Source organism: Siphateles boraxobius, unplaced genomic scaffold (genome assembly GCF_051911475.1).
Source record: "Siphateles boraxobius isolate OS27281-9 unplaced genomic scaffold, OSU_SipBor_1 5, whole genome shotgun sequence".
NCBI lineage: Eukaryota > Metazoa > Chordata > Actinopteri > Cypriniformes > Leuciscidae > Siphateles > Siphateles boraxobius.
In genome coordinates this window covers 25,405,213-25,430,000 of record NW_027509141.1, presented here as the reverse complement: position 1 = coordinate 25,430,000, position 24,788 = coordinate 25,405,213, and the positions used below count along the sequence as shown (strand labels likewise).

At 36.8% G+C, this 24,788-nt stretch overlaps 2 protein-coding genes across 2 annotated transcripts in view; one reads left to right on the top strand and one right to left on the bottom strand.

Moving 5' to 3' along the window:
- acad9 (acyl-CoA dehydrogenase family, member 9) overlaps positions 1-6,816 on the top strand; it is a 10,160-nt gene extending 3,344 nt beyond the window's left edge. Inside the window, exons 9-18 of the mRNA XM_077203589.1 lie at positions 1-44; positions 134-204; positions 284-403; positions 509-637; positions 1,610-1,689; positions 2,518-2,644; positions 2,923-3,000; positions 4,539-4,667; positions 5,493-5,565; positions 5,810-6,816. The exon at positions 1-44 is cut by the window's left edge and continues 32 nt beyond it. Coding sequence (XP_077059704.1) covers positions 1-44; positions 134-204; positions 284-403; positions 509-637; positions 1,610-1,689; positions 2,518-2,644; positions 2,923-3,000; positions 4,539-4,667; positions 5,493-5,565; positions 5,810-5,910 — 952 coding nt within the window. The 3' untranslated portion in view covers positions 5,911-6,816. The remainder of the gene's footprint in view (positions 45-133; positions 205-283; positions 404-508; positions 638-1,609; positions 1,690-2,517; positions 2,645-2,922; positions 3,001-4,538; positions 4,668-5,492; positions 5,566-5,809) is intronic.
- Positions 6,107-23,867, bottom strand: cfap92 (cilia and flagella associated protein 92 (putative)). Its single transcript, XM_077202845.1, has 15 exons — positions 23,585-23,867; positions 23,237-23,427; positions 22,523-22,742; positions 21,979-22,116; positions 21,181-21,339; positions 16,264-16,445; positions 12,959-13,773; positions 12,657-12,851; positions 12,082-12,352; positions 11,824-11,973; positions 11,622-11,726; positions 11,016-11,169; positions 6,885-7,096; positions 6,506-6,669; positions 6,107-6,299 (listed from the first exon to the last, which is right to left on the bottom strand). The coding sequence occupies exons 1-15, from the start codon at positions 23,808-23,810 to the stop codon at positions 6,107-6,109; spliced, it is 3,375 nt and encodes a 1,124-aa protein (XP_077058960.1). The 5' UTR covers positions 23,811-23,867.
- Between the last annotated feature and the right edge of the window lie 921 nt (positions 23,868-24,788).

Here is a 24,788-nt window from a genome sequence, read left to right as displayed (position 1 = left end):
CAGCATGGGCAGTGCTGGTGCGGGGATGATCAAGAAGCTGATTGGTGAGAACTTGATTCATTGAAAATTCACAACACAACCTTTAAATTTAAATCTCTAAACTATACATCTTTTTCATGCCATGTGATTCCAGAGTTGACATCAGAATATGCAGGCACGAGAAAACAATTCAACAGGAGCCTTTCTGAGTTTGGAATGGTTCAGGTAAATTTTTTGTTATATTGAATTATTCTGTTGGTATTATTGGTTCACTTTATTAATATTTTATTTTACTTGGACACAGGATAAGTTTGCTACCATGGCTCTAAATGCGTTTGTGATGGAGAGCATGGCTTACCTCACTGCTGGAATGATGGACCGACCTGGAGTCCCAGACTGTTCACTGGAGGCCGCTATGGTCAAGGTAAAGTAACTTGAAATCATCATCACATAAACTTTTATAAATGAAAAACGTCACACTGGAGCTGCTCCTGACGTCATCAGATGAGCCTCAGCTGTGTTTTTTCAGGTCTTTAGCTCTGAGGGCAGCTGGATCTGTGTGAGTGAAGCCTTGCAGGTTTTAGGAGGCCTGGGCTTCACCAAGAACTACCCCTACGAGCGCTACCTCAGGGACTGCCGCATCCTCCAGATATTTGAGGTACAGAAGAGCATGATTACAACTGTAATATGTGTGTTATACTTGCATGAAAGGGAAGCACAGCTGTATTTGTAGGCTTTTTGACAAGCTCAGACTTGTGAAGTACCGGGCTGCTGTGACATAAAATTAGCAAAATGACTTTATGTACATTTATAGAGGTTTTATGTCTTTACTATTTTTGTTAAATGTTTTTGAAAGAAGTCTCTTATGTTCACCAATACTACATTTATTTGATCAAAAATGCAGTAAAAACACTAATATTGTGAAATATTATTACAATAAAATAACTGTTTAATACATTTTAAAATGTATTTTTTTTTTTGTGATGGTGAAGCTGAATTTACACCAGTCTTCAGTGTCACATGCTCCTTAAGAAATCATTCTAAGATGCTGATTTGGTGCTCTAGAAATATTTCTTTGTGGGATTTTTTTATGATTATTTGATGAATAGAAAGTTCAAAAGAACAGCATTTATTTAAAATGGAAATCTTTTTTAACATCATAAATGTAATTACTGTCACTTGGTTAATTTAACACACCCTTGCTGAGCTGTCTTACTGACCCGAAACTTTTAAATTGAAGTGTACAATTTATTTAACATGAAATAGTGGCAATACATGGACTAAAAGCTATTATTTTGTTATTTTTTCCTTTAATATAAACCTTAATGGTTGGGGTCAATTTAACTTGAGGCTTTTTATTATTATGTTACGGTTATTAATGTATGTGATTATTTGAAATTGATTAGATTTATTTATTTGAGTTTTATTGTCTTATTAATTAGATTACTTTTTAAAAATGAATTGCAGCTTTAATTTGTGTAGTAATAGTAAAATAATAATTAGTTTTTGACCACCAGGGGGCATGTTGACAAATGTTAGGTTCCAGCACAAACGTGCAAAAACAATTAAATGAGAAATGCATTATATAATACTGTTTCTTTTCTTTCTTTTTTTTTCTCCCTGTTTTTAGGGTACTAATGAGATTTTGAGGATGTACATTGCACTTACAGGAATGCAGTATGCCGGAAAAATACTGACAGGAAAAATAAAGTATGTAAGAAATATTTGCATGTGTCATTCTTCATGATTAATTCATATTTAAAGGGTTAGTTCACACAAACAAACAAAAAATTCTGTCATCATTTACTCACCCTCATGTCTTTTTAAACCTGTAAAGACTTTTGTTCATCTTCAAAACACAATTGAAGATCTTTCCGATGAAATCTGAGCCAGCACTGTACCTTCCATAGACGGCTATACAACTTACACTTTGAAAAAGTCCATAATAGATTGTTAAACTTATCCATATGAATTGAACTGTTTAGTCAAAATTTTCTGAAGAGACTTGATTGCTTATATGATGAACAGATTCATTTTAGGGTTTTATTCATATATAAACATTGATCAGTGAACATAAACAGAAGTTCATCTTAAGCTGCTTGATGCGTGAGAATGAACCTTATTGGTTCTTGCTGAATCTTAAACGTGCCGCATAGCACGAGAATGAACCTCATTGGTTCTCTAGCAAGCATGAATGGGCTTCCATTTACCATAACTGATTTTTGCATTGATCAATGTTCAAATGTGAATAAAAGCCTAAATTAAATCTGTTCATCATATGATCGAGTCTCTTCAGAAAATGTTGGACTAAACCGCTCAATTCATATAGATTAGTTTTAGGATCTCTTTAGGAACTTTTTGAAGCATCAAAGTGGTAGTTGCGTAGACTGTCAACGGAGGGACAGAAAACTCAGATTTTATTAAAAATATCTTCATTTGTGTTCTGAAGATGAACAGAAGTCTTACGGGTTTGGAACGACATGAGGGTAAAGAGTAAGACAGCGACATTCTTTAACATGTGCAATTGTCTTCTCACAGGGAGATGAAGAAGGGGAATGTGGGGGTGGTGTTTGAGATTCTGGGAAAGAAATTGAAGGACTCAGTGGGGAAGACGGTGGACTTTGGACTGACCGGCAAAGATGGCGTTGTGCACCCCAGTCTGACGGTACAGAACCAATGCTGCTTGTGCTTGTGCTCTATTTGACTGTAATCAGCAATAATCATGACACCAGTGGTCATTAAATGAATGTACGGACTACGTCATGGTAATAATAACATTGAATGCCCTGTCACCCTCACATCTGATCTCGTCTAGTTCCCCTGCTATTGACATGTCATTAGGCGCAATCCTTCCTTCTGATCTCTCCTTTAAACCCGTGTGGTCGAGTAATTGAGAGCCCAGCTTGTTTTCAGCAAAGTGATGATGTCATCATTCTCCCACAGGAGAGCGCCAAAATGTTTGAGCAGAACGCTGCACTCTTCGGCTCTACTGTGGAAAGCTTACTGTACCGATATGGAAAGGTAAAAAATAAAATGGTTTCATGCAAAACCTTACGTTATTTTGAAACTTTGCAGCTGGTTTGATTTTAGATAAATGAAATTATTATTATTTATTGTATAATTGCTTTTACAGATTTTTACTTCACTGTTTACCATTTGTATTTATTTTGATCAGACACTGGAAGATGGATATTGTCATGCTGAAGCAAAACTCTTCCTTTCTGTATAAAAACTGTTATATAAATATTAAGCCAAGTCTCATAGTCACCGGTCCCATCAGTCTCACATTTTCCCCACCATCAGTTTTTAATCGGAGTTTGTCCACATTCCTCAGATGCTGCCAGAAAAAGAAAAATGACCATTCGTTTAACGTACAGCCATGTTATTACTTTCGGTTGCTATCGTAACGCACAAGGTAATTAGCGTGGGCCGTTAGCGCTGCTGGGGCCTGGTCTCTGGTCCCTTCTTTCCTGTTAGGCTGAGGTAATGTTCATGTGTGACACAGCTGGCCTCACTCTCTCTTTTCTGAATGAACGTCTGTGTGTGGCCGTGCCGTTGTATTCAGACTGCAGTCACAAGAGTGCAGCCTGGAAGTGCTTCAGATTTCCACGCACTTTTTTTCTGTTGGAGCGCACAACATTTCATCCATTCATTCTCATTTGCAGGAAATATTTAAAGGAATAAATCCCCCCGCCGCAGTGTTTTTGCCTACATGCTGTGTGAAATACGAACTGTATAAAGGCAGGCACAGGATGTGCTTGTCTCTTTATGGGTATTACCGTAAGGACAGCCTTGATTTGTCCTACTTTGAATGACCTAGATCAACTGAAACATCTTGAAATATGATATTCAGACAGTTTTTAATTCTAGATACAGACAAATGTGAGCTTAGATGTTTATCATTAACATGTTATATGATACAGGTTGGACGTTGGAAGTACACTTATTATTTTCAAAATTATTACAATGGTAAGGTCATTTTTGTAAATGTGTGTGTATATATATATACATATTTATCTACAAAGCTAATTCAAAGCATAAACTTTCGGATCAAAAAGTTTTTTTAAAATCATGAGAAACTAATTTAGTAAAGTTTGTCTGGTAGTGTACACTACCGTTCAAAAGTTTAGGGTCAGTAAAAAGTTATTTATTTTTAAAGAAATGAATACTTTAATTCAGTAAGGATGCATTACATTTTTAATGTTACGAAATCTATTTCAAATAAATGCTGTTCTTTTGAACTTTCTCTTCATCAAAGAATCCTCAAACTATCACGGTTTTTCCACAAAAATATTAAGCACAACTGTTTTCAACATTAATGATAATAAGAAATGTTTATTGAACACCAAATCTGCATATTAGAATGATTTCTGAAGGATCATGTGATACTAAAGATTGTAGTGGCTACTGACAATTTAAAATCATAGTAATAAATGACATTTAAACAAAGAAAAAAACTTTTTTTTTTTTGCATAGCATTTTAATTTTAAGACCTTTAACAACAACAACAAAAAACTCTAATATCACAGATTAAACAGTTGAAACTTGGTCTGTTTCAGACAATCGTTGAGGAGCAGCTTGTGCTGAAGAAAGTTGCAGATGTATTAATTAACCTCTACGCCATGACAGCCGTCCTGTCCCGCACCAGCCGCTCCATCAGCATCGGCCTGCGCAATCATGACCATGAGGTAACAGACTCTTAAACCTTCCTCACTGAGGTCACAAGGTCAGCCAAGGTGAAGGAGCACGTAACCTGGACCTGTAAACTGATTTACAGTGTTGAGACTGGTCTGGAGACATCCACCTTTTTTGTTCAGTGTTCAGTCAAAGCATTTAAATGAAGGATGCAGTGTTGAACGAGTACAGATTAGGGCAGAAAAAAAAGAAATGCTTCATTTACTGAAATGAGAGAGGACTTAACTTGAAAGGATAATTTTATTTGTTTGTGGATGTTGCAATGTGAAAAATCATGCATTTCTTCTCAGAAGTCCCGGGAGGCATTTCAATAAGCTAAATCGCAATTTATAGCAGCACAGCGGTTTTGATTTTGCATGAGAGAAACAAATGATGGAAACAATTTAATGACTTTTTTGATTTAATGCTGATTGCTTGTAATTGGCTTTATCCAACTTTATAGGATGTTATACATGCTTTTAAACATACACTGCCGCTCAAAAGTGCGGGATCGTTACGATTTTTTTATGTTTTTGAAAGAAGTCTCTTATGCTCACCAAAGCTACATTTATTTGATTAAAATCAAATACTGTAATATTGTGAAATATAGCAATTTAAAATAACTGTTTTCTATTTGAATATATTTTAAAGTGTAATTTATTCCTGTGATGGCAAAGCTGAATTTTCTGCGTCATTTTTCTGTTGATTCTCCTTTTGTTAAATTTATTGTAAGGTCACAGAGTTTTGCCAACAAAAAGTCATTATCAAGGAAATTTGCTTGCACATTCATTTTAAAATCGTTAATGTAAATACCTTGTTAAATCTCTACTGGTTTTCAGGTGCTGCTCACCAACACTTTCTGCAAGGATGCTCATTTCAAAAACAACTTCTTGTTGACTCAGCTTCAAAAAAGTGAGTAAAACGCACAGCTATAATTGATACCAGCCCTCCTCGTTTTATTGCATAGCAAGACAAAGCACTTGCACATGTTGTAGAATTTACTCCACAACCTTACAAACCATAAGTCAGTCACTAACACTTGCATGCGCTCTTCATGCTGTTCCAATTACCATCCACCTAATAACTCCAGTCAATGCGATGCATTAGATCAGAGCGTTCAGATTTAGTGAATGATTGGGGTGTGTGTTCTCTACAGATTCCCCGGAGAACAACGATGCCAACATAAAGAAGATCGCCCAGGAGGTCTTAGCAAAGAGGGCGTATGTCTGCTCACATCCCCTGGACAGGACCTTCTGACATGGCTCTCGTTGTCCGACAGGCTTCCCACAACCCCGTGTCTCAGTTTAACCCAAAAAAAGTGCAGTAGTGATTGAGCCTCACTTTATAATGTTTTAGTTCTTTTTATGTCGGTTTTCTATGACATACTGCCACCTAAGTGCTTCTTTATATTGGTTGAAGGACATAAAATCTAAATCATGTTGAAGTAATACCTTTAATGTACATGTAAGGTGATGTCTTTGTTGGTTCTCATCTCTATAATGTTTCTGCTGTGTTTGAGGTGGGCACTTTTCATTGGCGTCTGTGGGCCTTCAGCAGGTTTCTGGGAGGAATGTATACTTTGCTCTTCATCCCTGAACGGTAAAGCAATTCGCTTGTGCAGGATTGAATGTGGCCTCCAGTAATCTCTGTTAAAAATACAATTGTTAATGTCAGAGCAGTTTCATTATGAGGTTAAGGTATAACATTTGTTGATTATTGAATTTTTTTTTTCTCATTTATGCGCTCCAGAGTGTATGTTATGACTCTGAACAGTTACTTTTCAAGTTCTTTTCCAAGTTGTGGAATATTAGTTTAAACCTGTACAAACGAAAGCACAAGGATTATTTCTAACCGGAAGTGGAATTTGCTGTACTGGGATGAGTATCTTGGAATTGCGTTTTTGTCCCAGCTCAGGCTGTGGTTCTGAAAGGGTCCTGGAGCAAATGGAACATTGGCCTCCTTCTCTGCTGAGCCGGTCGTTTTAGAAGGCTGGACCACAGAAATAACGGGAACGGGCTGAAGGAAAAAAACAGGGATTAGATCTCGAATAGCAAGCTTAAGCTGTTTTAAAGCATACTGAAGTATGTTTGTTGAGAGTTTATCAAGAAAATATGCACATCAGTATCCATGTTAACTTATCTAACAATAAAACATTAAAAATGATATTTGACTATCATGCTTATTTTTATTTTCTGCAGTAATGTCAATTTGGAAAATCTAATTTTTTGTACTTTTAAAGCCATTCCTGGCCTTTTCAGAGAATATTTCATGGGCTTGTCCCTCAGTATGTCTTCTAGCTTATCCAGGCCTGCTCTCTTCATGTGACATTTGAAATCGGGAAGTCTTCCGCTTCCTGTTGAGCTCTCGCCAAGTGGTGGCTTCCTCAGCCACCTGCTGTACTGAGTACATGCAGCCTGGAGCTGGTCCTCATGGAGAGCCTCTCCTACGCGAAATACAAGGTAAAAAAAACAAGTCCCTTTAGGATCAAATGATCAAGGATGCTGACGGTTATAACTGTTTATTGCATGGCTTTCTGGAATACTCTATTCTGACTGGTCAGTCTCTGCTAGTGATGGGTGCTTTTGAAACACTGCTTCATGAAACTTCTAAACATTTATGAATCGGTTCGGAGCTTGTTTCAAATTTGGCAAGTCACGTGATTTCAGCAAACAAGGCAGTTACATCATACTGTTTCAAAACTTCTAAAGGTTCGTTGCTAGAAACTGATGATTTGGTTTTCCCATGAACGAGTGACTAATGTTAAACGGATCTCGGGTCAGTATTATATTCATTTTTAATTAGTTTCATGAATTTTTGTGTGTGTGTGTAGGTATGTGTGATACAAAAAGGAGAATGTTATTTTATTGCTTCTAGTTTGCCACACCCTTCCTAATAACACAAAATAATATAAGAACACAAATTTTTATTGGCATTTAATTAATTTGTACATTACATTTAATACATTTAATAGACTGCACTTTCATGATAATGTGCAATTGGTTTGTAAGGTGATTTTATACAGGTGCTGGTCATATAATTAGAATATCATCAAAAAGTTGATTTCAGTAATTCCATTCAAAAAGTGAAACTTGGATATTATATACATTCATTACACACAGACTGATATATTTCAAATGTTTCTTTCATTTAATTGTGATGATTAAAACTGACAACTAATGAAAATCCCAAATTCAGTATCTCCAAAAATTTGAATATTACTTAAGACCAATACAAAAAAGGATTTTTAGAAACGTTGGCCAACTGAAAAGTATGAACATGAAAAGTATGAGCATGTATACCACTCAATACTTAGTTGGGGCTCCTTTTGCCTGAATTACTGCAGCAATGCGGCGTGGCATGGAGTCGATCAGTCTGTGCCACTGCTCAGGTGTTATGAGAGCCCAGGTTGCTCTGATAGTGGCCTTCAGCTCTTCTGCATTGTTTGGTCTGGCGTATCGCATCTTCCTCTTCACAATACCCCATAGATTTTCTATAGGGTTAAGGTCAGGTGAGTTTGCTGGCCAGTTAAGAACAGGTATACCATGGTCCTTAAACCAGGTACTGGTAGCTTTGGCACTGTGTGCAGGTGCCAAGTCCTGTTGGAAAATGAAATCTGCATCTCCATAAAGTTGGTCAGCAGCAGGAAGCATAAAGTGCTCTAAAACTTCCTGGTAGACGGCTGCGTTGACCTTGGACCTCAGAAAACACAGTGGACCAACACCAGTAGATGACATGGTACCCAAAACCATCAATGACTGTGGAAACTTTACACTGGACTTCAAGCAACGTGGATTATGTGCCTCTCCTCTCTTCCTCTAGACTCTGGGACCTTGATTTCCAAAGGAAATGCAAAATTTACTTTCATCAGAGATCATAACTTTGGACCACTCATCAGCAGTCCAGTCCTTTTTGTCTTTAGCCCAGGCGAGACACTTCTGACGCTGTGTCTTGTACAAGAGTGGCTTGACACAAGGAATGCGACAGCTGAAACGCATGTCTTGCATACGTCTGTGCATGGTGGTTCTTGAAGCACTGACTCCAGCTGAAGTCCACTTTTTGTGAATCTCCCCCACATTTTTGAATGTTTTGTTTCACAATCCTCTCTAGGGTGCGGTTATCCCTATTGCTTGTACACTTTTTTTTCTACCGCATCTTTTCCTTCCCTTCGCATTTCTATTAATGTGCTTGAACAGCCAGCCTCTTTAGCAATTACCTTTTGTCTTGCCTTCCCTGTGCAAGATGTCATTGGTCGTCTTTTGGATAGCTGTCAAGTCAGCAGTCTTCCCCATGATTGTGTAGCCTACTGAACTAGACTGAGAGACCATTTAAAGGCCTTTGCAGGTGTTTTGAGTTAATTAGCTGATTAGAGTGTGGCTCCAGGTGTCTTCAATATTGAACCTTTTCACAATATTCTAATTTTCTGAGATACTGATTTTGGGCTTTTCATTACTTGTCAGTTATAATCATCAAAATTAAAAGTAATGAACACTTGAAATATATCATTCTGTGTGTAAAGAATGAATATAATATCCAAATTTCACTTTTTGAGTGGAATTACTGAAATAAATCAACTTTTTGATGATATTGTAATTATATGACCAGCACCTGTACATGTTTGGGTTGAATTTTCGTTGCATTAACTGATTTGGTGCTGACAGCCCATAGTGTTTTGAAACGGTGAATCATTTTGTGAAGCAATAGGTTCAGTTTATTCAAAGTTTTGAAAAGTTAAGTTTCTCCCATCACTAGTCTCTTCATTCAGCGGTCAGATATTTTCTAATATTCACCATCTTCCATGACACTGTTTCAGTCCCAACTTTTCATGTTTCATTCAAACGCATCTGGCGCCATCTTGCGTTTCATTTATCGATTGTAGTGAAAATGACATCTGAGAACTTCAGTCCTATTAATGTATTGTTGTTGCTAGATCGATTGTTTTTTACATTGTAAGGGGACATTCACACAGAAGGTTTTTTGTGTGTTCAAAAATGTGACACAGCTGGGCAGTAGAATAAAAAAGTTCTTGAAATTTTAAGGTATGCTATTTTAAAGGTGCACTGTGTAATTTGAGCGGCATCTAGTGGTGAGGTTTTGAATGGCAACCAACAGAAGTTACGGTGGCCGACAGGAAAAGATGTCGTCGTCTTAGACAGCAGAGAGTAGCCAGTTAAGCAATGAGGTTTGCGCTCCGGAGGCGTCTGTCGTTGCTTAGCAATCATCAGCTGTGCTCTACGTTACAGCAAGGAAAACGCTTGCGGCATTCTGAAAAGTTGAGATGTTTTTATCTCGATGTGGAAAAAACGAGCGCGTCGCACCACGACCGCATCGCTTCCATTATGACCGCGCATACCGCGCGCCTACATTTGAAATAACGAATTTGAGCGTGCAAAAGACGCGATATGTGAACAGGCCCTAAAACTTTGTCGTTGTGGAGAGCGCAGTGCATGGTTGCATAGCAACGACAGACGCCACGGGGTAATCGGACCGAATTTTACTATTAATAATAAAAGATAAGCTAATGTGCATTGTAAACGTCAGTAATTTATCTTTTTTGACTCATTCTTTTTTATAAAAATGATTTAAAGGCTGAAATATGCAAGGTTTCTTTTTATAAATCTTTTTTTGTCAAAACTTTATTTGAACTTGTAGGCTACCTGTTAGTAGATAACATGTCACAAGACACTCCTTTGAAATCTGGCCATCATTTTTAATGTTGCTATTTTAATGTTTATGTAAACAAAAAGTGCATATTAATGCTAATTATATATGTTATTTGCTGGTTTTCGACATAAAACTTGTTGAATTGATTTTGTGTAGTATTAGTACTTTTTGAACAGGATTATGTGATAACCGTGATCATTTTGTTCATTATAATCATGAAATGAAATTTTCATGCCATTTCATCTCTAGTTAAGATGCACTGTAAAATCAACTATAATTGTATTTTTACAGTATAATATGCAAAGTACAATTTTCTATAAAAAAAATTCTGTTCTTTTCTCTGACATTTAAGGGTGACATATATAGGCCTACAAAATATGATATTTCATTTCTGTCAACAGATCCTCCTAAATATTACACAATGTATCTTTTAAGGTAGGTTTTTAAAAATTGTAACTTCTTGAGCACCACATTTTTAGAACAAATTTTATGTGAAAAAATGATTTGTGTGAATGGCCACTAATTTATTATTTTTTTTGTGGAAGCTTTAAGATACTATACTGGTACAATTATAAAAAATAAACATTTTCCACGCAAATCAATATTTCATGTCCATGTATTTACTGATTTGGCGAGTAGATGTTTAATAATAATGATCAAACATGAAATAGCATGATTTGTTCATGTTAAGAAAATGTTACCAGACAAATGGATGCTCAAGGGGAGCTCTGGTCCAAACTGTAACGGGGGCTTGGAGTAAAGTTCAAAATCCTGATATCTCTTGATCCATGGCAGCCTGGATCTGGAAAGCGTTGGCTTCAGTTTATTCCCATGGAGAACGTTTTCTCTCCAAGACTGTGAACCAATTGGCATAACAAATTAATGCTTTTAAATTTGAGAAGCACACACATAACACTTGTAGTTGCTTAAATAGGAGAAACTGCTAATGATAACATCAATCTGTCATCTGTAAGGTTCACATTTTTGGGTGCTATGCTCATGTTCAGCAGGGAACAATAAGTTACAGACTGTGAAAGGCAGATAAATCAATTTCAGACAAGCACATGCTTCTAGATAACGTTCTGTGTCCCATGAGTCAATCAGCATTAGCCCTGTCACTGTACTTGTAACTAAATACTGTTTTAAGCTCTGGGGATCTGTAAAGAGGTGGGCAAGGTAGGTAAACATCAGTAAAACTCTATCTTCTTGCTTAAGCTCCTAGGAATGCATATAAAGTTGACATTGCACTGAGAGAGAAACATGACACAGATGGAGGTAATGGTGGTATGGCATGATTTCAACGGCACCATTCTCAGCTCCTCTATCCGAGCATCGTCTGGACGCTTTGGGTGCTGGTTAGATTCAAAACTGCTCTTAAAACCTGGGTAAGAGAAGTGAATGCAAGTGGAGTCCTAGAAAGAAGATAAATAGCCACATTTTACTTAGTTATGCATTGCTAAATAAAGGCTTGGATGTTGTTTTATGTATTTCATGGAAATTGATGCCAACCTTTGAAAGTTCTCCACTCTGAGTTAGAGAGTTCATTGTTTGAGCATTGTGGTAATGAGTGATCTGATCTTCAGTTACATTTTGCAAAAGAACATTAGGCTTTGCCTTTTGCAAGTTGCTACTCGCCCTATGGACCTTTTCGATATTTGCCTGAAATAAAAATTACCTTTAAATAAATTTTATTACTCAATTTCCCCCCTTTTTTGAGACTGTAAACCTTTTTGTTAAAAATACTGTACAGTTTCAGTTATTAATTACCTGAATGAAGTCTTTCACATTATTGCCCTCATTCTGTTTCCATTGTAAATATTCTGTGTTGAAGTTAGCTAGAGGTATTTGAGTTCTCATTCTAATGTTAAGATGATCAGGTGTATCCTGAGATTCCTGGGACTCTGTCGCCAGCCATAGCTCTTTTCCCCCGAGATCCGATCCAAACTCCTTGCTTAAACTGAGAACCATGTCGGTTGATGGGAACAGGTTGAGGCGCACTGCTTCTTGAAGCAGCTTTGCTTGGCAGATGTGGCTTATACTGATTAGTTGCAGAAAAGTATACAGATTAGTTGCAAACATTAAAACTTTCTTGCACAATATCTCTGTATTTTACAACATTTGTTCATCTAGGTTTAGCAGATTTAACAAATACTTTGTGAAGTATATTGCATCCAAGTACACAGTACTTGTCACCATGTTGAAATTGTAATCACAGCAAAGTACTCTGCTAATCCAAACACTGTTCTTCCTTTGTATAACCTACTGAGAAAACCAAGAAAAAATGGACCATGCTGGAACCTGTAAGGCAAAGATGATGTGTCTGGATGTAATTGCAATTATACCGTTTCATGGCTTCAAGACAGGCATGAGGAACCCTATTCCTGATAAACACCAGAGGCTCCATCATAATGGTCTCAAGCGGCCTCAGAAGGCAAATCGGACTCAGACCCATGTCAAGCATGTCATACAGTCGCTTTGAGAAACTCAATTGTGAGTTATACCGCACAGTCACCTGTTCCTCCTCATCTCCATTCAACCTGGAAAAGATCAGATCGGTCTGTATGATCTTCAGGAATTTTGGCTTTGTTGCATATTGGTAAATGTTGTGCACATGTGGGAGCATTTTAAATGATGACTTTCTTACTTCATAGGCACTGTAGTCCACAGTCTTTTGACTGCTTGATCCTTCAATCCTTCCAGAACAAGAAGGTGTAGAGCTGTGTCCATCAAATGAAATCCAGTGAGAACATTTAGCCTTTTGTTCTCTTTTTCTTTGGCACTTAGTTTATGACCAGATAGGACCCTTTGAATAGTTTCCTCTGGATAATGATTTAGTTGGAAGGCATCTGCATTAATTTGTAGAATTTCAGATTTAAGTTTGGCTAGGATGCGAGCATTGTTATACTTAAAGACATAAATGATGCGACCAAAAGGACAATCTCCTTCATTATTGCCATCTTCAGGATGGAGGGGGTAAGCTATCTGCACCTGGACTTTTAGTTGGGCATCAGCTTCAAGATAATTACCCACTGGAATTGAGATATCTGAGGAAATCCATTCATTTTTCTCAGAAGCAGAACATCTAATGGGCAATGTCAGATTCAAATATCTGCATCCTCTGAGAAGATCTGAAAGATCTAGTTTTGCTATTCCATAAGGATCATGGTGTTCAGTATCTGCTTTTAAGGCATTATGAATAGTCCATAATTTGGCATCATTGGGGTCAGTCCCAAATACAGCGGGCTGGCTGGAGGGTTTTTCATTTTTTCTATCCCGCTCATGGACTTCGATATCCATTGGTGGACCTCTAAGAAACTCAACCAGCTTTCCAGACATCGGACCAGTAAAAATCACATTCACATCCTTAAAGTAGATATTGGCGTTGTGATCATGGCCTTTGGTTCTGTAAATAGGCTTGTTGTGGAACTTATACTGGCAGTAGACAGGAAGGCATTTTTCCTATTGAAAGATGAATTTGATTATTCCTGTGTTTAATGTAATATACTATTAATGTTGAGTACCGTAAAACTTCAAATAATAGCCGAGTCCCAAATAGACGCCTGTCTCTTTTACACGCCTAGTGTGGCGACAGGTTTGGGTAAATAAAGGCCGGTCTCAAATAGAGGCTGGGTCTATTTTTTAGTTTCGGGTTGTATTTAATCTTCTAAAACCCGTCAGATTGTCCGCTTTTTGGCGGCTTCCAAATCAAATTTATGTCCCGCCAAAGCCTTTTTTGATCGGTGAGTGATGTAGAATAGAATGACTGCTGCGCTTGACAGGGCGCAAACGAGCAGAGAGAGCGCCCCGGCTGCCGACTCTCACGACTTCAAACAACACGAGCGCTGTATTGCTCTTTATCCGTCGCGCATATTAATCAAAATCAATTGACACGATAGTAAAAGTTCGGAAGACCGCAGTTCTCTTACAAGAGTATCTCTCGTACTGCGTAATATCTTACGCTACGGGGAAAACCTCTTTTCCACGAGATATGGAAGCCAAAAATTATCCTTAATTTTGAATTAATGTAAAACGCAGCGTTTCCTGCCTGGGTGAGGATCATGTGGCTCTCGCTCTCGTCGACGGCGGATGCCCTCACTGTGAGCTGATGCCTATGGTGACTCTGAGGACTCGCCTGGCATCCTTCTCAGAGCCTGGATGGATGCTTCCTCAAGAAGGACCACGTCCCATCACAATCCAGACCCGCGCCTTTTCTTCCTGAGCTTCACGAAGAAGTCGCGAGGTCTTGGAACGCCCCCTTCTCGGCCAGGATGCGTACCTCTGTCTCTGCTGCATTCTCCACTGTGGATGGTGCGAAAGATAGAGGGTACCTTTCTCTTCCTCCTGTGGAAGCAGCGGTAGCATCACATCTCTGCCCGCCCTCTGCTGGACGGCGAGCACAGACGGTGTTGCCATCTAAAGCCTGCCGAGGGACGTCAACCATGCACGGTCACGCTTACACCGCCGCCGGGCAAGCTGTGTCGGCGCTACACACAATGGCCATCCTGCAGATCTTCCGACCTTCTCCGAAAAATGGACAAGGAAGGTGCGGGATCGATCAGCGTTGCGGATTTAAGGAGCGTTACAGACCTGGCTCTACGCGCCACTAAATCTGGCTGAGAGACACATGTGGTTAACGCTGTCTGAGATGACGGATACGGAGCGCTCTGTGTTTGTCGACGCGCCCATTTCGTCAGCGGGCCTCTTCAGATCTGCCGTCAAGGATTTCGCGGACAGATTCCAGGAGGTTCAAAAGACATCGCAGGCTATGAAGCACTTCCTCCCGAAGCACTCTAGCTCCGCAGCAGATCGCTCGAAACAGCTGTCTGCCCGGGGCTCACAGCCACAGCCTGCACCACCCGCCGTCGCTTCTCAGCGCCGCCAGGCCCGAGAACAGAGACTTTGCTCTCGCTCTGCTGGTCTTGTCCCCCTCAGCTCGGGCCCCGGCCGAGGGTCGAGATCAAGCCCGAGGTCTCAAAGCCTCCTAGCCTTCCTAGGAAAGCGACGGTGTTCAAATCTCGCTGCGGCCGGATTTTCACCAAAACATTTCGCTCGTCCGGTTCCATGCGATGTGACTGTTCCAGCGTATTTAGCAGTCAACAAGCCGGTTCATTTGCCCTCTTGCCTGCGCACAGATAAATCCAATAAAAAGTGTATTTTCTGGTGTCCCGCCAAGGCCGATGGTGTTATGAGTGTTGTAAGAATGCCCACGTCTCAGTGCCCATTCCCACACACAGACACAGCCCGGCACAGTTCAGGGCTAGCACAAATAAAATCGACTCATGTCGATTGTGCAAACGTAGTGAATGTGCCCACGACACAGTGCCCACAAACACTACATGATGCGTGTCCCACGGTTTCTGTAAAAACGAAACCAACACACATTCAGTCAGCACAAGCCGACAGTGTTTTCAGTACAGTGAATGTGCCCTCTGTCCCGCGCCCACATTCTCTCACAGACACGCTAAACCCACGCGAAGCGCCCCCATTGGGTATCACGTCATGCAGGGCCTCTCTCGATAGGCTGCTGCTGTTGCCGCAGGGCAGCCAATAGGCGCGCGACCCGTCTTGCCTATGTCTGCATGCTGCTGCAGAGCGTTTTACATTAATTCAAAATAAAGAATAAATTTTTGCTTCAATATCTCGTGGAAAAGAGGTTTTCTCCGTAGCGTAAGATATTACGCAGTACTCGTTCCCTCTCTAGAGAGAACCGAGGTTACGTTAGTAACCGAGTACGTTTCACGTGGAGCATTTGGAGATTTTTAGAGATTAGAGACTCTAGGAACAACATCTCAATGAACAACATCTCAACACTAAATTATAAAGGCCTGTCTCATATAGACGCCTGTCTCAAATACAAACCGGTCCAGTTCGACGATTTGGGAAAATAAAAGCCCGGCTATTATTTGAAGTTTTACGGTAATGCAACTAATCATTTCTGACATAGCATACCCTCAGTACATGGAAAGGAACGGGAGATGATGGCAGAGAAGCAGATAAAACCGTGATGACTAGTGGATTGAGTTCCTTCTTTAGCTGCTCTGATATAAGTGGTTGATCCAGAGTGATATTCCAGAATCCCTCTTTCACCTCTCCAGAACAGAATCCCAGGCAGTCAATGAGCATCATACTCCCTAACATGAAGACACAGTACATGCCAGCCAATGTTTAAAACATTTATTACATATAGGTCTGGTTTCACAGACAGGGCTTAGATTAAGCCAGCATTAGGCCTTAGATCAATCAGGACATTTAAGTAGCTTTTATAAACGTGCCTTTACTGGTGTGCTCTCCTGAGATAAAACAAATTGCTTTCAGTTAAAACACCTCAAACATGCAGTTTAGTCTGGGACTAGACTTAAGATTTGTCTGTGAAACTGGGGGGAATGACTAGAATTCTAAAGTTTGGGGTCCGTAAGTTTATGAAAGTCTCTTATGCTCACCAAAGCTGCATTTATTTGATAAAAAAAAATTCAGTAAAAACAGTAATATTGTGAAATAATATTACAATTTCAATTCTTTTTAAATATTTGCTAAAATATCATTAATTTCTGTGATGCCAAAGCTGAATTTTCAGCATAATTCCTTCAGTCCTCAGTGTCATATGATCCTGAAATCATTCTAATATGTTGATTTGGTGCTCAAAGAATATTTACTATTAACCCTTGTGCATCAATTAAAAAAAGTTACTCATAGGTACATAGAGGACAAAAATGTCCGTATCCAAAAACTGTCATAAAAATATTATAGATTTATATTTTTTTCCACTTTCACTGACATCAATTTTTTAACCAGCATCAGCTCTAATCATAATGACCAAACATTCATTAATTTTCAGAATTTTAACCCTTAAAATGTGGGTTTGTTTACATAATGCCACTGTTGTTTTTTTATGAAAAAAAGAAAAATAGTAATTATTTTCAATTTACTAAATGCTAAGCAGAATTTTTTTTCGTTGATTATTACAGCCTTGGATATGTCAATCATTAAAAACAACATTAATTTTGATGCATTAATATTTTTTATGCAGTATCAGATTTAAAAAAAAGCTACCACTCAGGCCCATAAAGGACAAAAATGTCCATGTCAAAAAAGTGTCATAAAAATATTATAGATTAATATTTTTTTACACTTTCACTGGCTTAGATTTTTTACTAGCATCAGTTCTAATCATAATTACCAAACAGTCATTAATTTTCAGAATTTTAACCCTTTTAACGTCGGTTTCTTTACATAATGCCACTGTTGATGTTTATAAAAATTAGAATAATAATAATAATTTTCTATATACTAAATTCTAAGCAGGATTTTTTTTCTTTAAATATTACAGCCTTGGATATGTCAATAATTAACAACAATATTAATTTTGATGCAATCATATTTTTTATGCAGTATCAGATAAAAAACAAAACTACCACTCAGGCCCATAAAGGACAAAAATGTCCATGTCAAAAAAGTGTCATAAAAATATTATAGATTAATATTTTTTTACACTTTCACTGGCTTAGATTTTTTACTAGCATCAGTTCTAATCATAATTACCAAACAGTCATTAATTTTCAGAATTTTAACCCTTTTAACGTCGGTTTCTTTACATAATGCCACTGTTGATGTTTATAAAAATTAGAATAATAATAATAATTTTCTATATACTAAATTCTAAGCAGGATTTTTTTTCTTTAAATATTACAGCCTTGGATATGTCAATAATTAATAACAATATTAATTTTGATGCAATCATATTTTTTATGCAGTATCAGATAAAAAACAAAACTACCACTCAGGCCCATAAAGGACAAAAATGTCCATGTCAAAAAAGTGTCATAAAAATATTATAGATTAATATTTTTTTACACTTTCACTGGCTTAGATTTTTTACTAGCATCAGTTCTAATCATAATTACCAAACAGTCATTAATTTTCAGAATTTTAACCCTTTAAACGTCGGTTTCTTTACATAATGCCACTGTTGAAGTTTATAAAAATTAGAATAATAATAATAATTTTCTATATACTAAATTCTAAGCAGGATTTTTTTTCTTTAAATATTACAGCCTTGGATATGTCAATAATTAACAACAATATTAATTTTGATGCAATCATATTTTTTATGCAGTATCAGATAAAAAACAAAACTACCACTCAGGCCCATAAAGGACAAAAATGTCCATGTCAAAAAAGTGTCATAAAAATATTATAGATTAATATTTTTTTACACTTTCACTGGCTTAGATTTTTTACTAGCATCAGTTCTAATCATAATTACCAAACAGTCATTAATTTTCAGAATTTTAACCCTTTAAACGTCGGCTTCTTTACATAATGCCACTGTTGATGTTTATAAAAATTAGAATAATAATAATAATTTTCTATATACTAAATTCTAAGCAGGATTTTTTTTTCTTTAAATATTACAGCCTTGGATATGTCAATAATTAACAACAATATTAATTTTGATGCAATCATATTTTTTATGCAGTATCAGATAAAAAACAAAACTACCACTCAGGCCCATAAAGGACAAACATTTCCATGTCAAAAAAGTGTCATAAAAATATTATAGATAAATATTTTTTTCCACTTTCACTGACTTAGATTTTTTACTAGCATCAGTTCTAATCATAATGACCAAACAGTCATTAATTTTCAGAATTTTAACCCTTTAAACGCTGGTTTCTTTACATAATGCCACTTGTTTTTTTTATAAAAATTATAATAATAATAAAAATATTCCATATACTAAATGCTAAGCAGATTTTTTTTTCTTTAAATATTACAACCTTGGATATGTTATAGGTTTGGCTGTGAGAGCACTTGTGTCAACGAAAATCTTCCAGACAAAACAATCACCATTTTCTGTGAAAACAAAAACAATGTGTTGTGGAGCTTCTAAACTTCTACATCAAAGTCAAGCTCACCTTTTATCTTTGTAAAAAAACAATAACAAATGAAAAGGTGCAAGCAAGTAATAAGAAATGTGTTTGAATGAAAAAAATCCTCAAAGCTCAGTAACTTTTTGACCTTTTCAGTTTTCACATGGCAGGATCTGTGACTCTGCCAAGGGTATGACTCATTTACATGTGGTGGGATTTGTGATTTCCAGTACAATATAATTTCTTTCTTTCAAACTGAAAGAAAGAAAACCCACACACACACCTAAAACTTTCAGTACACACATACAAACCACACTCTGACATCCATACCAACACACCCACACAATTATAGCTTCATAATTTATCTAATTGGCTCTATAATATGCATAAGCCGAAAACAGCAGAAAACAACAATAAAGTGATCATTTGCTTTATATGCCAAACCTGAAAAAATGGCACAATCTGATAAAAAATAGTAAAAATGTAAATTTTGAAGCCTTGCCAACAGAATGAAAGCCTGTTAAGAAAGATTGCATCATTTTATAGTTGAATGGCACTGGGATTAAAAATCGCAGTTTTAATGGGTTTCAATGGGGACATTTTTGTCCAAAAGGCGCTGAGTGGGAGTATTTTTTGTACCTAGTGCAAAATAGATTTTTTAAAGGAAATGAAGGTGAAATATTAAAATTCCAATAAAAATACACACCTGTAGCAAATTTCATGCAGTTAGCATTAACACAGACAAAGTTATCAGAAAAACAAAACTGAAAAGGACAAAAATGTCCATAAGGATGCACAAGGGTAAAGGTGTTAAAACAGTTGTGCTGTTTGATATTTTTTGTAGAAACTGACAAATTTTTTTCAGGATGTCTTTGATTTATCGAAAAGGTTCAAAAGAGCAGCATTTATTCAAAATAGAATTTGAACTCTTTTGTAATATTATAAGTGTATTTAATGTTTTATCAATTGAATGCATCCTTGCTGAATACAAGTATTGATTTCTTTCAACTACAAAAAGGTCTTACTGACAATAAACCTTCAAACAGTAGTGTATACAGGTGAAACTCGAAAAATGTGAATATCGTGCAAAAGTTAAAATTTTTATGATTATGGCTTACAGCTTATGAAAACCCAAAAATACAGAAAATTTAAATACAGAAATGTCGGCCCTCTGAAAAGTATAATAATGCATATGTATAATAATAATATTAATAATTAATTACATTTACATATATAGTTACATATACTAAATATATTAGTTTTACCTTTTAATTTGAATTACTGAAATACATGTACTGTTGCACTTTATTCTAATTTTCCGAGTTTCACCTGTATGTTATAGTTTAATTGTTGGAATGTCCTCCACTCCCACATAGCTGTAATTCTTATAAAGCTCATATGAGAATTCTTTCTTGAATGGATAATAGTTTGGCGAAATAATAACAGTACTGAATGATAGCCTCCATCCTGTAAAATCCAACCCTGCAATGAAAGGAGCTACATGTGATTTGTCTGGCTCGGCTTTATGGTAACAATACTAAAATATTTGCCAAGTGAAGGCTTTCATAAGGAGCTCCTGCTGGGGGTCTGGATGAGACACATCAAAAGCTAAAGAACTAGTCGGTCGGCTTTGACTGGTGCCCTTCCACAGCCAATTAGAGGCTAAGTGTCATGAACCCTGCAGGGAAGCCCCCTTTACACGATCCACCCCACAGCGCTCAGGCATAAGGGAAACAGCCCCTAAATGGCTGGCTGCCTCGCTAAAGTCATGTTCATGATGTATTGTATAAACATAACATTTACTTACAGGAAACCACTGTATGAGAGCCATATGAGTGGGAGAATACAACCGCTTTTGGCTACTTGATCCATAAGCACTTTAATGCAAGTATCTTACTCTGTGTCTAATGGTAATGCTATACAAGAGCATGAATCTTTAAATGTTCAACAAACATACATGAACTACACTCTTCTGAGGTTGCTAGGAAGAAACTACCTGCAAGAAGAGGGGCGATACTGAGTTCCAGAGAGGCGGCTGCCTTTTCCTGCTTCTCCTCCATGAGTTCTGCAGTCGCCTGGGTGGGTTTCTGGAAGAGTGTCTTCTTAGTGGGTGCTATTTGGCACTTTTCTTTTGTTAAGCCACTTTTAATAGGAACTAAAAAGAAAGACAGAAGTAAAGTGACCAATAATGTGCTATTTCAAGAGCCATAATGATAATGTTAAACCCAATCATTGGTTTAAAATTTTTAAATAAAACTTTGGGTTGGTCCGTATTTGAGACAAACATGGGTTGATATAACCCAGCATTTGTTTAGAGTGTATATATAGATGTATCAACTATTTAATGTACAATACCTTTCAAAAGTTTAGAGTCAGTACGTTGTTTAAAAGAAATTAATACTTTTATTCAGCAAGGATGTATACTAATTGATAGTAGTCTTTAATGTTACAAAAAGATTTATATCTTTTGAACTTTCTAATCAACAAAGAATCCTGAAAAATCACAGGAATCAAAATATAATATATTCAAATAGAAAACAGTTATTTTAAATTGTAATATTTCACAATATTACTTGGTTTACTGTATTTGTGATCAATTAAATGCAGCATTGGTGTGCAAGAGATTGTGCACAAAAAAATTCTTACTGAACCCTGTAACTTTCTATCCTTCCTTTGGCATTAATATGACTATACGCAATCAAACCTATATGCATATTGTTGTAAAACATAATAATCATTGATCATAGTAAGTCTTTTATTAGCATTCAGTATAAACATTAGCATTACATCATACCTGTGGCAGAGCGAAGCTCCAAACGCTTCCTATAGTCAGCTGATGCTGGAGCTTTGCTGTTTTTCATAGATGTCCTTGTTCTCCGGTTTTCCTTCTCATAGATAGCTCTCATCTTAAAAACCATCATCCTGATGCCACCTTTGAAGACATTTGATGTTGCAACTGAATATTTTTTCCAAGAATGATCACTATGATGCATGTTTTATTGTGCTTTGTGATACACAAGTATAATGTATGAGGATGTAACTATAGCAGTGCATGTGAATTTCACACATGAGATTCATAATCATGTTTCTGTCTACTGTAAAGTAAATAAATGTCTTTGAAACAGTTAAAATGGCCCCCTTCTGAAGTAACTGGGTAAGACAAATATTATTTTATTTATTCGTCTATAACATTTCACTTCGTAAAGTCATTAAGTTCTGCAGTGTCTTAAACTTTAGAATAGATCTTGCTGTATAATAGAGGTGTTCAGACCAGTGAAAGTTACAACAAAGGAACACCTAATTGGAAGCATAATCAATAAAACAGTGGTAGATCGTACCCATTTGATCTGAATCCTCTCCAGACCTCTCCTGTTGAAGTTTGAAGGCTTTGGGTCTGTCATTCCTGGCTTTGAAGGATATCTTGTCTTTACTGTCCCATACTCTAACTGTGACCTTATGGGAGGCCATTTTAATTAGGAGCTCTCTGGTCACATTGACTTTCAGATTCTGAGACCAACTCACCCACATCTGGTTTCCTTCTCGCCAAGGCTTCAGCACCTTGTCAGAACACATAGCCCATGATTTCATGATTATTTGAAGATTTATTCTATTTTAAAAGACAAAAATAGAATTGCACTGCCGTTCAAAAGTTTGGGGTCAGAGAATTTTATAGTTTTATTCAGCGAGAAAACATTTAGTTAATTGTGTAATATTGTGATAAAGAATTAAAACACACATGCAAAGAAGATCATTCTCAAATGTACAAATTATTATTTCTAGGTAGACAAAACGTGTTCACCCTAAACAGGGAGGTGCACAATAGAAATCCAAGAAGGCAATTAACTGAAACTCTAGCCCAGCTTTCTTTGGGTCAGTGATGCGCAAACTTGTTCGTAATGTATTAACATAGATTGACAACAACTACTGCTTGCTTATCAAGTCAAAGCAGTAGCCTACTAGTTTTATTACTAGTATTATTCTAGATATAAATAATTGAGCATGTACTGTACAAGCTCCTGCTTATTAACCCCTAATTAATTCCAATAGTTTACCTTAGTCTTATTGGCCATGTAGAGTTTAGCCGCTGTACCAAACATCACTAGATCCGCTCTGATTGGTTCAGGTTTATCAGGCAGCATGTTGTACTCAATGCAATAATAGCCCTCAGCTCTGGGGGCCTCCACTACCTCACTGGATGGCCCTTTTTTTATTTTCTCAGAATTTGTAAAATACTCCTCATGTTCTACTTGATAAAAAAAACACAGAATAATATTATTATTCACGCCAAGTTTTATATGACTATTTAGGCATTTCCTTTAGCTTACTAGTGTCAAGAAAAATGACATAATCATCATTATGACATCATCACACATAAAAACAATACCATCGCCATAAGTTACCTTTAAAGACTGCTAATGCAATGCTGACTGTACAGGTCACAACATAGCTGGAGTCTGTTGTGAATCTTGTTATGGTTTGTTCATCCACAGAACTGGATTCTGGCATCTTTATATATGGATCTTCACTTTCGTCAGCATCAGGTCCACAGTCTGTGAGGAGTTCGGCATTTAAAGACAAATCTTCACTTCTCTTAATGTGAGGTGATACTGAGTCCCTGCATTCCATTGTGTTCTAAAAATATTGGTCTTGGATTAGAAGATATTAAAACTATCACAACAAATATGTTACTATAGTGTAGCCTACAGTAATGGTTTCAGATGGCAATACCACCCTAACTTTACATTATAAAAATCATCTGTAAAATCAAAAGCGTCCGCTAAATGACTAAATGTAAATGTATCTTATTGTATCATTTTTTTATTAAAACATTATGTTATTAGTAAGCACTATTGTTTTATACAGTAAAAAAACGTACTGTAGCCTACCATATAGCTGACAGCTGTTTTCCAACATTCCCCTCACCGCTACTTTTATGTTCAAATTTGAAACGTTGGCTTTTGTTATATAGAATGCTTTGCGTCGCCTTGACAACCGGAGTCGCGTGAACATAATGAAGCGCCCGCGCTGGTAAATAGGAAATGACAAGCTGCTCATGGAACATAACTACAGTCAACAGCAGTTACACAGTGGCCAATCGACATTCGACTCCACCGGCACTTCAAAGATTTTACTTACTGCAGGTTGAAAGGAAAAGATTGATTCTGATATAGGCAGCCTCCATTTAAAACAATTCCCTTGCAGCCAAAGAAAACTTTAGGAAAAGTAACTATGTGTAGCCTATTATAAGAGCATATTTGAGTAAGGCAAATTCCAAAGTTCTGACCACTGGCTAATTAATTATTAATAATTTCAATGTAACTGTAATTTTGCTGTTCAGCTGTAGAATACAGTTTTTTTTTGTAAATAAGAAAATGACTAAGTGCACGATATGAATTTAGCTATATTTAACCAGACAGGCCTAAATACAGTATTTAAAAAAAAAGATTTATGTACATTAGGATATTTATATTTTGTTATTTAGTTCGTTTATTGCATTATTTAATTTTATGTAGGTCTATTGGCTAATTGTTTTTGTCTCTTTTCTGCAAAAGTTATGTATTTGCATTATTCATGAAAACTTCAATTTTGATTAACTTTGATATA

What these genes read in the sequence shown, in the direction of transcription:
- cfap92 (XM_077202845.1), bottom strand. Translation starts at nt 23,810, where the DNA reads ATGGAATGCAGGGACTCAGTATCACCTCACATTAAGAGAAGTGAAGAT. An exon ending in ATGTGAAAGACTTCATTCAG is followed by an intron (nt 11,974 to 12,081) that starts GTAATTAATAAC and finishes TTTTTATTTCAG; the next exon opens with GCAAATATCGAAAAGGTCCA. An exon ending in CTTGAGCATCCATTTGTCTG is followed by an intron (nt 7,097 to 11,015) that starts GTAACATTTTCT and finishes TATTTCGCGTAG; the next exon opens with GAGAGGCTCTCCATGAGGAC.